This window comes from Chenopodium album, chromosome 15 (genome assembly GCF_948465745.1).
Source record: "Chenopodium album chromosome 15, dcCheAlbu1.1, whole genome shotgun sequence".
Taxonomy (NCBI): domain Eukaryota; kingdom Viridiplantae; phylum Streptophyta; class Magnoliopsida; order Caryophyllales; family Amaranthaceae; genus Chenopodium; species Chenopodium album.
Genome location: NC_137848.1, coordinates 13,567,837 through 13,581,539, shown reverse-complemented (window position 1 = coordinate 13,581,539; position 13,703 = coordinate 13,567,837). Strand labels below are relative to the sequence as shown.

General features: G+C 31.7%; 1 protein-coding gene across 1 annotated transcript; it reads left to right on the top strand.

Moving 5' to 3' along the window:
- The first annotated feature begins 11,318 nt into the window (after nt 1-11,318).
- Nucleotides 11,319-13,445, top strand: LOC145581964 (uncharacterized). Its single transcript, XM_081639004.1, has 2 exons — nt 11,319-12,023; nt 12,777-13,445. The coding sequence occupies exons 1-2, from the start codon at nt 11,685-11,687 to the stop codon at nt 13,290-13,292; spliced, it is 855 nt and encodes a 284-aa protein (XP_081495130.1). The 5' UTR covers nt 11,319-11,684; the 3' UTR covers nt 13,293-13,445.
- The last annotated feature ends 258 nt before the right edge of the window (nt 13,446-13,703 follow it).

Here is a 13,703-nt window from a genome sequence, read left to right as displayed (position 1 = left end):
AAATAGATTAGCCGGACAGCCAAATACTTATTTGATCACTACTTGCTACAATATGTCGCTTATTATAAGTGTTTTAATTTTCTGGTGCAAACTGCAAAGTAACACGAGTTTTTGAGGACAAGAAATTTGATTGTAATGTACAGGTATTCTTGTTAGTTGTTACTACTGTTATCTGGGAGACTTGAGAAGTTTCTATATTATTTGAACAGTATCTAACAATTAAAGAATATTGAAGAGTACTCCAGTAAATAAATTATATTATATGCAAAGGAAGGAAAAGGCAAATGTTGTATTATTGGCGCAAATAAAGTATGGTCAGTTTGAGAAGCTTATGTTGACTAATCTTTGACGCATTTTTTTTAACCAAGCGGCTATAAGTTTTAGCTGCACCACGCTCTATAAAATAAACATATTGAGGCTATGTATTATGTATATTTCCTCCGTTTTTTTAGTTGATACCGTTTGATTTTTACACCATTTACACAATATATTTTGACTCGATTTTGTAGTTTATAGATACGATGAAACATATTCATGCGGGATCTTGTTTGAATCGTTTCAATATATATTTTATTAATATCCCCTTTTTTATAATTTTACAATATTGATAATTAGAAATATTAATCGTTAAAAACATTCGTTGGCAAACGTGATAATAGAAAAGTGTCAACTAAAAAAACAGAGAAAGTATATATGAGGGTAATAAAAATGGAAAGTCCCAGTTTATCTTCTTGATAAACAAATTTTGTTGACAATTTTGTCTAATTATCATGACATTTTGGTAAATAAATCAACAATTTTTTCTAATCATCATGGTATTTTGGTAAATAAATCAAAAAGTGTGGGATCCATATATGATAAAAAGGTTGTTAACTTATTTACATTTTTGTAATTTTGTCTAGTCATAATGACATTTTGGTAAATAAAAAAAATAAAAAAACTGTAGGACCCATATATAACAAAAAGTTGTTGATTTATTTATATTTTTGTCATTTGATAAACATATACTTCCTCCGTTTTCTTTTACTTGCAACACTTTCCTAAAAAGGAAATGTCACAATATTTGCAACACACTTTAAAAGGAAAGTTACTTTAGGGAAAAACTATATTATTTCCCATATTTAAAGCACATGGCCCACTACATTACACTCCTAACAACCACTCATCCCATTTTAAAGTGTATTATATCATGTAAACCCCACATTTCTTAAATACCGTGAAAAAATATGTGTTGCATCTAAAAGAAAACGGAGGAAGTATTGTATAGAGTTAAACTTGTATTTTCTCAATAAAAATAGATTAATAAAAAAGGAATATACTATATGTAGTATTACGTATACGAGGCTAATATGAGGCTAGCAATTAATTGGTCTTTTTTAAAAATAGTTGTATTAGGAAATTGACTTTAATTGGAAAAAAATGTGGTAAATTTTTAATAGAGGAAATAATGAAGATTTTATTTATTTTTCACAAAATGTGGTTAATCTAAAAATGAATTAACCTCTTGATTTTAACAAATTGTTTTATGAGTTGTTAAATGACAACGTAAAAGTAACTAGAATTTTTAGACAAATTTAATCTTTATAATATAAGTTGAAAGTATTCTATACAAATTAAGGAAGCTAAGGAATTTGCACAAATGCACAATTAACAAATCTGATAAACCATAGGCTCCAGAATTGCCAGAATTAAGAATTTTTCCTAGCATAATTGTGATTCTTATTAGATCGATGATATCAGCTCCGGTTTCTTTCATCAGCTAGAACCTTCATTTTCTTCTTAAGTGGCCAGGTTGTTCCACGGGCGACTTTCAGGCTTTCAGCATATTCTCATTCCACCTCCCATGGCCCTTTAATTATATGGTAGTTGTAATCCCTTGCTCACCGTGGACAATAAATTTATAATCCTCTTGGTAAAGCAACTTCATTTTCAGCTTCATATCCTTTTCAAGTACTCATCTTCAATTGAAATTTTTTTCGTGGAGGTGGATGCACCATGCTCCGTGCATCCGATTTTCTTTAAAAAAAAAAGCGGAATGAACATATAGTTGTTCAATAAAGAACATATAGTTGTTTTATAAAGATCATATAGCTATTTTATAATGAACATCACATATGGTTGTTTTGCAATGAACATAAATTTATTTTGTAAAAAAAAAAAAAAAAAACCAACAACAACAACAACAACAGAAAGAACATCATATAGTATTTTTTTTTTTTAAAGAACATCTAGCTTTTCAATCTTTAAATGAATTATTTTTTCCATAATTGAAGAGTTTTGGTAATAATTTTCCAATCTCAATTAAGAAATTTGTATATTTCTTCATATTTTTAATTTCACTTGTTTGAATTCTTTAGAGAGAGGAATATAAATCTTAGAGAGAGAGAAATAAAATTTACTGAGAAAAAGAAATTCTACTGATAGAAGACGATGGCCGAGCATTTAGATCGAGTTTCGTGGTGCTTTTGAACATTGTTTTGTTAATGGAGTGATTATTAATGAAGGTGAATATGTGGATTTATTAATCAAAGATTGAAGGTAATTTTGTATGAAATTTTGTATTTTATTTTTCATTAATTGTGTTATTTTAGATTTAAATTAGAATATTTGTAATCATAAAATTCCTTGTTTATTTTCCTTTTTGAAATTTGATGAATCTAGATGTTGAATTTGAGAATATTGCAACAAATGTTGAAGATGATGTTCTTTATAAGATAGTGTTATGTTCATTGTTATTAACAGCTCTATGTTCTTTTTTTATATCTCTTATGTTCTTTTATTATATTCTTCATGTTCTTTTATTATAGACGCTCAGAAATTATCACCTTCATTACATTTTAACAATATGTTCTTTTCACTTTATATATGTTCTTTAATCTTTATAATTCTATAACATGTTCTTTTTACTTTAACTAAAGGAAATTTTGTCTAGAACTACCCTGAAGATAAGGTCATTTGTGAACAACTACCCATTTTTTTTTAATTTGTTTAGAACTACCCAGAAGTTACAAAACGTTTGGGTAGCACTACCCATTAACGTTTTCCGTCCAATTAAGACGTTATTGGGCCCACTTTTTCACTTAATTAACTCCCCTAATTACCTTCTCTCTCCTCCTTAATTAACTTCCCCTCCATTCTCACTCAAAAAATCCAAGGGAACATACCCAATCAATTGAACACAAATTCTCAATTATTCAAGTAATGTTTCATACTTTCCTTTTAATTCATTGTTTATTGTATTTGTTTACAAGTTTTAATTAAACGCAATTAACATAATTAAACGCAATTAACATAATTGAGGTGTAAATTAGTGATTCAAATTAGGGTTTATGGGTTTAAATAAATTTGGGGGTTTTGATTTATAGGGTTTAGGGGTTCAATTGAGTTCTAGGTTTCGGTTATTTTGACTTTGAGATTGAATTCAATTGCATTTTATTACTAATTGACCATTGTAATTGGTAGGATGTCTAATTGGCCATTATAATTGGTAGGATGTCTAAATTTGGGGGTTTTGATTTCTAGGGTTTAGGGGAAGTTAAGTAGGGAGGAGAGAGAAGGTAACTAGGGGAGGTAATTAAGTGGGAAAAGTGAAAAAGTGGGCCCCATTAACGTTGTTTTGGACAGAAAACGTTAATGGGTAGTGCTATCCAAACTTTTCTTAATTTTTGGGTAGTTCTTAAAAAAAAAAAAAAAAAAAGTAGTTGTTCACAAATGACCCTATCTTGAGGGTAGTTCTAGACAAAATTTCCATAACTAAATGTTCTTTTCATTTTAGCTAAATGTTCTTTACATCTCTATACAATCTTTTTTTTTTTTTTTTTTTTTTTTTTTTTTTTTTTTTTTGGAACAGATGTACCATGCCGCATGGTACATCCGCCTTCACGAACCACTAATTGATCTTCAATTTTGATTTGGTCATAGTAGTCTCTTTGTGGATATCTTGTAAAGGTCTCTTATCCATTGAATCCTTGTTAGGAAACTTCACTCTTTGAATATAATTCTTCACTTACTCTTCTTTCATCTCTTCAAAAGTCTTTTCTCTATTTTTCATGAATGTCTTCAAATTAATATACAGCTTTGCCGCTTCAACATACTAATCAAATCTCTTTTGTGTATCATCTTCACCATCGATCCCCTAATTTAGCAAAAACTGAAAGGATACTATGAAGGTTGAAATTTTTTAATGTATTTAATCGATCATTTTCACCAGTATTATTATTAGTCATTACATGGCTACTTAATATCAAATCATCACAAAAGAATATCAATTGCTAACTACTTTTGTATCAATGATATATTTTAAAATTTGACATATAGATAAAACATTTATCTTAAAATTTAATGTATCAATGATATATTGAATCCTTGTTAAATTTTTTAATGTATTTAATCGATCATTTTCACCAGTATTATTATTAGTCATTACATGGCTACTTAATATCAAATCATCACAAAAGAATATCAATTGCTAACTACTTTTGTATCAATGATATATTTTAAAATTTGACATATAGATAAAACATTTATCTTAAAATTTAATAAACAACCCGGGCATCGCACGGGACGCAAAACTAGTATCCTATAACTCAATTGTATTTCCATCGTCCAATTCGTTTTAAAAAGTTCTTTAAAATAAGATCAGTTACGTTCATTAGAAATAATTGAAGTGAAATAAAAAATATCAAGTTAATAATAACATAGATATTTATTTAATAATAAAATTACAAAAAGTACACTATATGTAAATAAGCAATATGATATTGTATGTCTAAATACAGATTATCAAAAGGGGTTATAGGATCATATTGAACATTCAAGCTTAAAATTTTAGGACAATCGGGCATCGCCCGAGCACAAAACTAGTTATTTATAAAATATAAAATTTTCTGTAACTACGTAAATATTATATTGCGCATGAGTTAAATATAACAAATGGGGTCTAACTTTTTGATAAATATTGTGTTTGAGGTCCAACTTTTTTTTAATTTTTGTTTGGGATCTAGGTTGGAAATTCCGGTACATTAACTTTAGTTTAACTCACCATTAGCCTAAGATAAAAAAGTTAGACCCTTGTAAAAAACGTTTGACCCTTAATCTAATAAATTTAGACCCTTAATGCATTTAATTATAGAAATAGGTGACAAAAGCTTTATTTATTTATTTATTTAAATTTAGACCCTTGATAGGCGTGTCACGTACCTAACAAAAATAAACCTAATTAGACCACTACTGTGTAGACAGGCAAGTAAGGGTCGGATCCCAAGAAACTATGGTTCAACTAATTAATTAAACTCAAGTAACTACTAAAGAAGTAACCAAATCAAATAAGTGAGAATTAATAACTACTTAACACAGAAGAACGATTAAACTGAATAATATGATAGATCAAATACTAAAAACATCCAAGATCAAGTATCACCACGAATACAATTAATGCAACAGTCGTTCTACTCCTATCATATAATTCAATTGATTAATGAGGAAAGTAATCCCTAAATAGTACCAATGGTCTCTCCCGAGTTATCAATGGCTTCTCTAATCACAATCAAGCCTACTTCCGTGGAATCATGTAAATTAAAGACTTTGAGCACATTACTCTAACTTCCTAATCATCCATTCAACTACTCCCGTGATGAACTTCAAACCCTTAATTGATTTATTCAAACACGTCAAAACCCAACTCCCGTTGCGATTAAAACAATGGATTAATAATAATACTAATTATCCCTAATCTAGTATTGGCATGAGCACAATCAATTAAGCATATCAATTTCAATTATCATTAGATAATTTAAAGAATTAAATCATGCATTAATCATATTCGGGTTCCGCTAGATCTTGGAATAAGGAAACTACTCACACATATTAATGAAAACAATAACAAGAATTAAAGAAAACATAATTAATAACAAAAGAAATTAAAGAGAATAAGAAAATACCAAATCTTGAATTACGAGAGATAAACAAAGAAACTTGAGTGCATAATCTTGAATTACAATGAAAATAAAGTCTAGAGAGAAAACTAGGGTTCTAAGATGATAGATTATGAAATTATAATGCTAAAGGGTATTTATAATAAAGCCAAAAGATAGGATAGAATAAGGAAAGAAATCGGATTAAAACCGATCAAATTCGTCCAGGCATAGGCGTGTCACACAGGACATGCCCGTGCCTAAAATCAGAAACATTTGTACTTCAATCTCCAGCAAGACATGGGCATGTCAAATTCTGACATGGGCGTGTCTCGCTGGAATGACACTCACAGCAGCTACGTCACTCGTAAAGACACGGGTGTGTCTCGCTGGGCCAACTTCACTCGACAAGGCATGGGCATGCCTCAGTTAGACATGGGCATGCCTCATATAAAACATCAAAATCAAACTTTCTGCCTCTTTAAATCAAACTTTTTGCCTCTTTAAATCAAACTTTCTGCCTCTTTGAAAACTTTGACCATAAATTACCGTAAATCAATACAAGATAATATGATAATAAAGATATAAGAGTAGATGATTTATTACGCGTTTTGGAGACCGTACACAATCAAATGGGTAAACAATGGAGACAGAGGGAGTACTATTTTCTGGGAGACTTGAGAAGGTTCTATATTATGTGAAAAGTATCTAACAATTAAAGAATATTGAAGAGTACTCGAGTGAATAAATTATATTATATGCAAAGGAAGGAAAAGGCAAATGTTGTATTATTTGTGCAAATAAATATGGTCAGTTTGAGAAGTTTATGTTGACTAATCTTTGACGCATTTTTTTTTAACCAAGCGGGTTGTATATGGCTATAAGTCTTTGTTGCACCACGCTCTATAAAATAAACATATTGAGGTTATGCTTTTTTATTTATTTTATTTTATTTTATTTTTTTTAAACAAATCAATTCTTTAATAAAAAGTCATTCGCCATCTACAAATGAAATCTAAATTAACAAATACATAAAATTGAATCAAATTAGGGGTTCCTTCATCAAAGCTACGATCGTTGAAAAGATCTTGCACTGTGGTACATCTCTCACACATATCGTTGGAATATATAGCCTTTTTGGAGAGACGGCCTAACGATTTGTTGTAGTCGTAAGGGTGATTTTCATCTGATTCGATTAAACACATTTGAAAACATGATAACCGTTGCGATCTCGAAAAAATCTTTACCAAAGAACTGACAATAGAGCAAAAGATGATTATCTTTTTGATAAACCCTAACACGTTAACAAACCCTAAACATAAACAAACAACTAAACAAACAAAAACTAGCAACTCCACCATATGGACACGGACGAATATCTACACTACTTGTGTAAAATTATTGAAACCTAAATTGCAAAACTAAATAAAATAAAAGGAAAAGGGTTGGAAATAGTCTAATTTCCGAAGAAATTAAACTATTTTCGGCCTAAACGGCCAAGATTTTGGAGAAACCCTAGAAGAGAGGAGGAGAGAAGAGGCGAGAGATTTTCCAAGTACATAATGAGGCTATGTGTATGAGTAGAGTTGTCAAAAGCTGACCCGACTTGAAATATCGACCCGAACCAGTTTATTAACAGACCTGTCTCAACCCGAAAAAATGGTGACCCGAAACTGATCTGACCCGACCTAAAACCAACCCTAGACCTAAGTTAACCTAAGTATTAACATGAACCAACCTGGAGATGACCCGACTTGAATATAACTCTTAAATTATTAACTTGAACCGAACTTGACCTGAACCGAAATTAACCCAAACCCATTTTAACCCGTCAAAATCCGAATTTAACCCGACCTGTTCCTAACCCAACCCGAATTTAACTCGACCTATTACTAATCCGAGTCAAAATTCAACCCGATATGTTACAAACCCGACCCGAAATCAACACGTCTTGTTATTGTCCTGACCCATGTTCAACCCGACTTGTTATTGACCTGACCCGAAATCAACTTGTCTTGTTATTAACCCGACTCGAAATCAAATCGACTTATTATTTTATAGTACATCTTTATTATTGTAGATATTGACTAGCTAAATAAAGATATACGAGTATGCTATATACATTCTAATCTACTTGTAAAGTCATAATTTCCTAAGCCTAAAACTATTCTATGTTAATATTGATGAAAGTATTTTGTCTTGGATGTAGGGAGACCAAGTCGGTCCAGCAAAGATTATAACCCGCAAATTATTGACTTAAACCGAACCCGACTTGAACGCGAGAATGACCCGACTTGATCATAACCCGCAAATCATTGACTAGAACTGAACCCGACTAAAACCCGAGAATGACCCGATTTGATTATAACCCACAAATTATTGACTTGAACCAATCTCGGCTCGAACCCGAGAATGACCCTAACCCGTTTTAACCCGAATTAAACCCAACCTATTATTCACTCGACCCGAACGTAACCCGACTTGCTATTAACCCAACTTAAACCCGACCCAAACCCGATAAGATGTATGGCCCGAAGTGACCCGACTCAAGCATGACCCGAACCCGACCCGCATAGGTTACGACATTAAATCGAATTGACCCGACCTGAGTTGATCCGACCCACGCTTACCCGACCCGTTTACCCGAATTGACAGCTCTATATATAAGGATAATAAAAGTAGAAAAATAAAAAGGAATATTTTGTATGAAGTATTACGTATATGAGGCTATCAATTAATTTTTTTTTTTTAAAAAAAAAAAATTGTATTAAGAAATTGACTAAAATATTTGGAAAAAATGTGGTAATTTTTTAATAGAGGATATAATGAAGATTTTATTATTTTTCAATTAATTTTTTAAACTTACCTATTTTTTTTAACATATAGATATTACTCGCCATCAAATAATTATAAAGAATATGTTCACTTAACCCGTGTCCATGAGCACACTTTAGAAAAACCGATTTTCAAATTAAATTAAAGGTGACAATTAGTTTGTTTAGATCGTGTATAGGTCTAGTCATATTTGGATGAACTAGTTGTGGGAGCGCCCGCAATGCCCTTCCCAATTTCGTGAAATAAGACGGGAACTATTTAAGTGCAATTAGTGAACATTTAGAGAGCTAATATGTGTGTTCATCTTGCGTAGCGAAAGCTCTTAATTTAACATTTTAGATACTCGTATGATGGTTTTAGTTTAGGGTGTGTTTAGATTAGGGTAATTGTAGCATTCCGCGAGGCGCATTGTGTTGTTTTGAGATAAATAGAATTATATTATAAGTGATTTATATTGGTGGTTGAGTTGTGCACTGTTGTTTTGAGATTAATAGAATTATATTATAAGAGATTTGTATTGTGGTTGAGTTGTGCACTCTATCTACTCTAAGGGTGTGTTTGGATAGAAGGATTTGGGGGGAAAGGAAGAGAAGGGAAAGGGAGGGATACAATTTCCTTTATTTGGATAGCAAATTAGGAAGGGAAAGGAAATGGAAGGAAAGGAAATGGATGGAAAATAATTCATTAATTATTTAGGAGTAAAATCTTTCCAATTTTGAAAAGATTTGGAAGGAAAATTTTGTAAAAACTGATGTATTGTAAAAAGACAAATATACCCTTTACTATCTAACAAAAATCTGAGCATCAGTTTTTCATTCTCTCTCCTCACGATATCCCCAAAATTTTTAGGGTTCCAAAATGCAAAATTTTCCCCCAATTTCTAGTGTTTGTGGAGTGCGATTTCACTACTAATCTACTCATACTTGTCATCTCTCTCACGATTTATCGGATTTTTTCAAGGTAAGTGTCAAATTTTAGTTTGATTTTGTTGATTGAATATTTTAATGCGATTTTGTTGAGTGCGATTTTGTTTTTCTACTCAAGCTAGGATGCATGTTCTTGATGCTTTGCTTTATTATGGATGCGTACAATTTTGCATGTGATTTCTAAGGCATATTGAACTACTGCTTGTATAGTAATCATTCTAAGTTGTATGATAATGTACCCCAACTGTTCGACGAAATGCCTAAGAGACATGGGTTTGTTCCTAATTTATGATGCATTTTGCTTTTACTACTGTTGTTAAGTTCTGTTGATTTATGCAATTGGGTTTTTTTCTAATTGGGTTAATTTGCTGTAATTTTTCTATTGAACTGTATATGGTTTATGAACTCTGTTGATCAATTTGAGTGAACACTCTGTTTGATTTAAATTGTTTGTCTATTTATAATTGTTATGCTTTTGTTGTTGATATGTTCAGTAATATTTTTATAGTTGTTCACATTGCCTTTAATATGGAGGGAGATTTTGAGGTTAGTAGAACGGATGATGTCGAAAATGGGGAAGTGACATGGGAAAGAACAAGACGTGGAGCTGTAATTCAGGTTGTTGGTTATGTTGTGTATGCAATGTGTCTTATCAAGTCATATTACCTAAGTAGGAGTTTGGGAAGATTGACACGAAATCGTAGTTTAGAAGCCTACATGGTCAGAGAGAGTAGACGTCGTGAACTTATGAATGATTTGAAAGTCACTCGAATTAGTCGACAATTGATTCGTATGAGCCCTGAGACTTTTGTTAAGTTATGTAAAATTTTAAGGGATGGGAAGTATCTAAAGGATACAAGACGGGCTTCGGTGGAGGAGCTAGTGGCAAAATCTTTGTATATTCTTGGTCATAATGCAAGAAATTGCTCGTTGAGTGCATTTTTTATGCGTTCTGGTGAAACGGTGAGCCGACATTTCCATAGATTTCTAAATGCTATAATTAAGATGGAAGATCAATTTCTTAAGCAACCTAATGGATCAGAGGAAGTTTCACCAGAAGTTCGTGGTGATAGTCGATTTTTCCCGTATTTCAAGGATTGCATTGGTGCTCTTGATGGAACTCATATTCGTGTGAAAGTTGCCGATGCCAATGCTCGTAGATTTCGAGGGAGGAAAGGTTATCCATCACAAAATGTGTTGGCGGCTTGTACTTTTGACCTCAAATTCACTTATGTTTTAGTAGGTTGGGAGGGTTCAGCTTCTGACTCTAGAGTATTTAAGAATGCTCTAAGTAGGGAAGACAAGTTAATTATTCCTCAAGGTAATGAATTAGTATCTATGTTACCTATTGTTTTATTAATCTTAATATTTAAACTATTAGTAATTATTTATTTATGTAATTAGGTAAGTATTATCTTGGAGATGTTGGCTATATGTTAAAGACTTCTCTTATTACACCTTATAGAGGTGTAAGATATCATCTTAAAGAATACTCGAATCGGAGTCCCGAGAATGCCAAAGAAATATTCAACCATCGTCATGCCTCCTTACGAAATGCAATTGAGAGAGCTTTTGGAGTTCTAAAAAAACGGTTTGGAATTATTGAAGGAACTAATGAGCCTCAATATTCTCTTAAAATCCAAACTGATATTATTGTAGTATGTTGCATACTTCACAATTTTCTCATGGGATTTGATCCGGATCAAAGCCTTATTGATGAAGTGGATCGTGAATTACTATATGTCGACAATGAGGAGTGTGAGACTCTTTCAACCGAAGAAGAATCTAAAGAAGGGTCTAAAATTCGAGATAGTATAGCTAAACAAATGTGGGATGATTATGTATTGTAGGGGAAATAACTATATATATTTTTTTATTTTGTTTTTGTTTTTGTTAATGAATACTTGTATTTTTTTTTTTTTTTTTGATTCAGTTTATGAAAATTCTATATTGTAGCAATCTATATGCTCTTTATAAAGTATTTTTTTTTATCTATTTTATATGAGCACAGATGGTGAAGAAAAACAAAAGCTCAGATAGAAAGGCATCCTCTTCTCTTCGGTGGACTTTACACATGGACAAGGTCTTTCTTGATGCTTTGATTGCTGAGGACATTAATGGAAATAGAGTTGATGGTCAGTTCACTTCAAAGGCGTATGAAAATGTTGTGAAGGAATGTACTGAAAAGTTGAACTATTCTTTTACCAAAGAGCATTTGAAGAATCGGCTTAAGACGATAAAGAGTAATTTCAATGATGTTTATGATCTTTTCAATGCTAGTGGTTGGGGTTGGAATGAAGAAACACAATTGTTTGAGAATGTAGATGAAGTTTGGGATAACTTGATTGAGGTACTTTTTCTGTCCATGCTTTGCTGTAATTATTGTTGTAATTGCTTCTGTAATGTTGCTGTAATGCTGTTTGTGGTGATACTTATGCTGTGGAAATTAGTTGCTTGTGGTGATCTCAGTTGGCATTGATCTCAGTTGTCTCATTTTCAAATTGGTCAGGCATTGATCTATTCTTCAAGCTGCTTTCCCTGAATTATTACGTTTTACTGCCCTCTGTTCTCTCTGATAGACTTTGAAGTTGGTGTTAATTTTTTAGTTTTGTTACCACTGTCTATTGCAATTCTGATTATTATTTGATGCCCAACAGACAAATTATTGTCTAATTGACTATATAAGTAAACACCAGTGTATGTATTTCCTAGAACCAGAACCATAGCTACCATCATACGAAGTAATTTTTACTCTTCCCATATGATTTCATACACTTGTCTTTCAAGTAAGCCTTCTCTCTCTTTCTTCAACTCAGCTCTTTCTCTTACTTTTCTCTGTGAATTAGGCAAGTGTGCAAAATATTTACACACAACAAAAGTGCTTTTTTGGTGCAACCAGATCATTGGGTATGTTTGGTTTAGCTTAACTTGGTGTCTGATGAGCTGATGGCTTGATAGTAGAGTATATGTGAGTATGTTGTCATAATGCTGCTGTTGTGTATAAATATTTCTGTCATAATGCTGCTGTAATGCTGCAATTACTGCTGTAATGTTGCTGTAATGCTAATTATGGCTGTAATGTTGCTGTAATTTTTTTTTGTAGCGAAAACCAGAAGCTGCTAAGTGGAAAACAACTCCATTTCGTCATTATGATGTACTTTTGAAGCTTTTTTCCAAGGATAGGGCAACAGGTGAAATTTCTGGAACTGCAAAGGAGAAGAAAATGAAGGCTATGGATGAATCAAGCTTTGAGAAGAAGGATGAAAGCCTTGGAGAAGCCCAACCAAGTGATTCTGCCGATTCGTCCAACCAAAAAGGGAAGAAAAGAAAATCAGAGGAAGTGTTTCAAAATGAGCTCCTATTCATAAAAGAAGGGTTGGACAATGTGGCTCAAGCTCTTCGAGAGGGAAATGTAATTGTTGAGAGAGGTCGTGCTCAAGTGTATTCACCACAAGAGGTTTTTGAAGAGTTGTCAAAGATGGAGATTGACTCGTTAACTCATCGCAAAGCTTATAGGTTCTTAAATGCAAAACAGTCAAGGATACGAGAGCTTTTTGGTTGTCCACCGGAGGAAAGAAAGGACTATTTGATAGAGATGATGCTCGATGAAGAAAATTAGAAGTGTGCTTTTGAGTCCTTGATCATAACAAAGAATTTTCCAATGAGAATTTTTTTTTTTTTTTTGAAATAGTCAATCAATGAGAATATTTTAGGTGATATAAATTGTAATGTCTATAATTTTCAAGATTATTGTTAGTTTTTTCACTATAAATTTCATGCTTTTGATTGCAAATTTTATTAAATTTAATATATTATTTAAAAGCATTCCAAAAAAATAATATATAAACTCAACTACTCAAGCATAATGTTACAAAGGATGAAAAAATAAATAAATAAATAAATAAATTTTTTTATATACAATACTCCAAAAAATTACTCTAAAAAAATGAAGTGTACTCCAAAATGAAAAATATGAATAATACTCCTAGATATTTAAAAAGGGAAATGAAAAAAAAAAAAAAAAAAAGAA

Excerpts from the sequence above, each read along its gene's own strand:
- LOC145581964 (XM_081639004.1), top strand. The coding sequence starts at position 11,685 with ATGGTGAAGAAAAACAAAAGCTCAGATAGAAAGGCATCCTCTTCTCTT. Across the intron at positions 12,024-12,776 it reads TTTGGGATAACTTGATTGAG|CGAAAACCAGAAGCTGCTAA; the intron begins GTACTTTTTCTG and ends TTTTTTTTGTAG.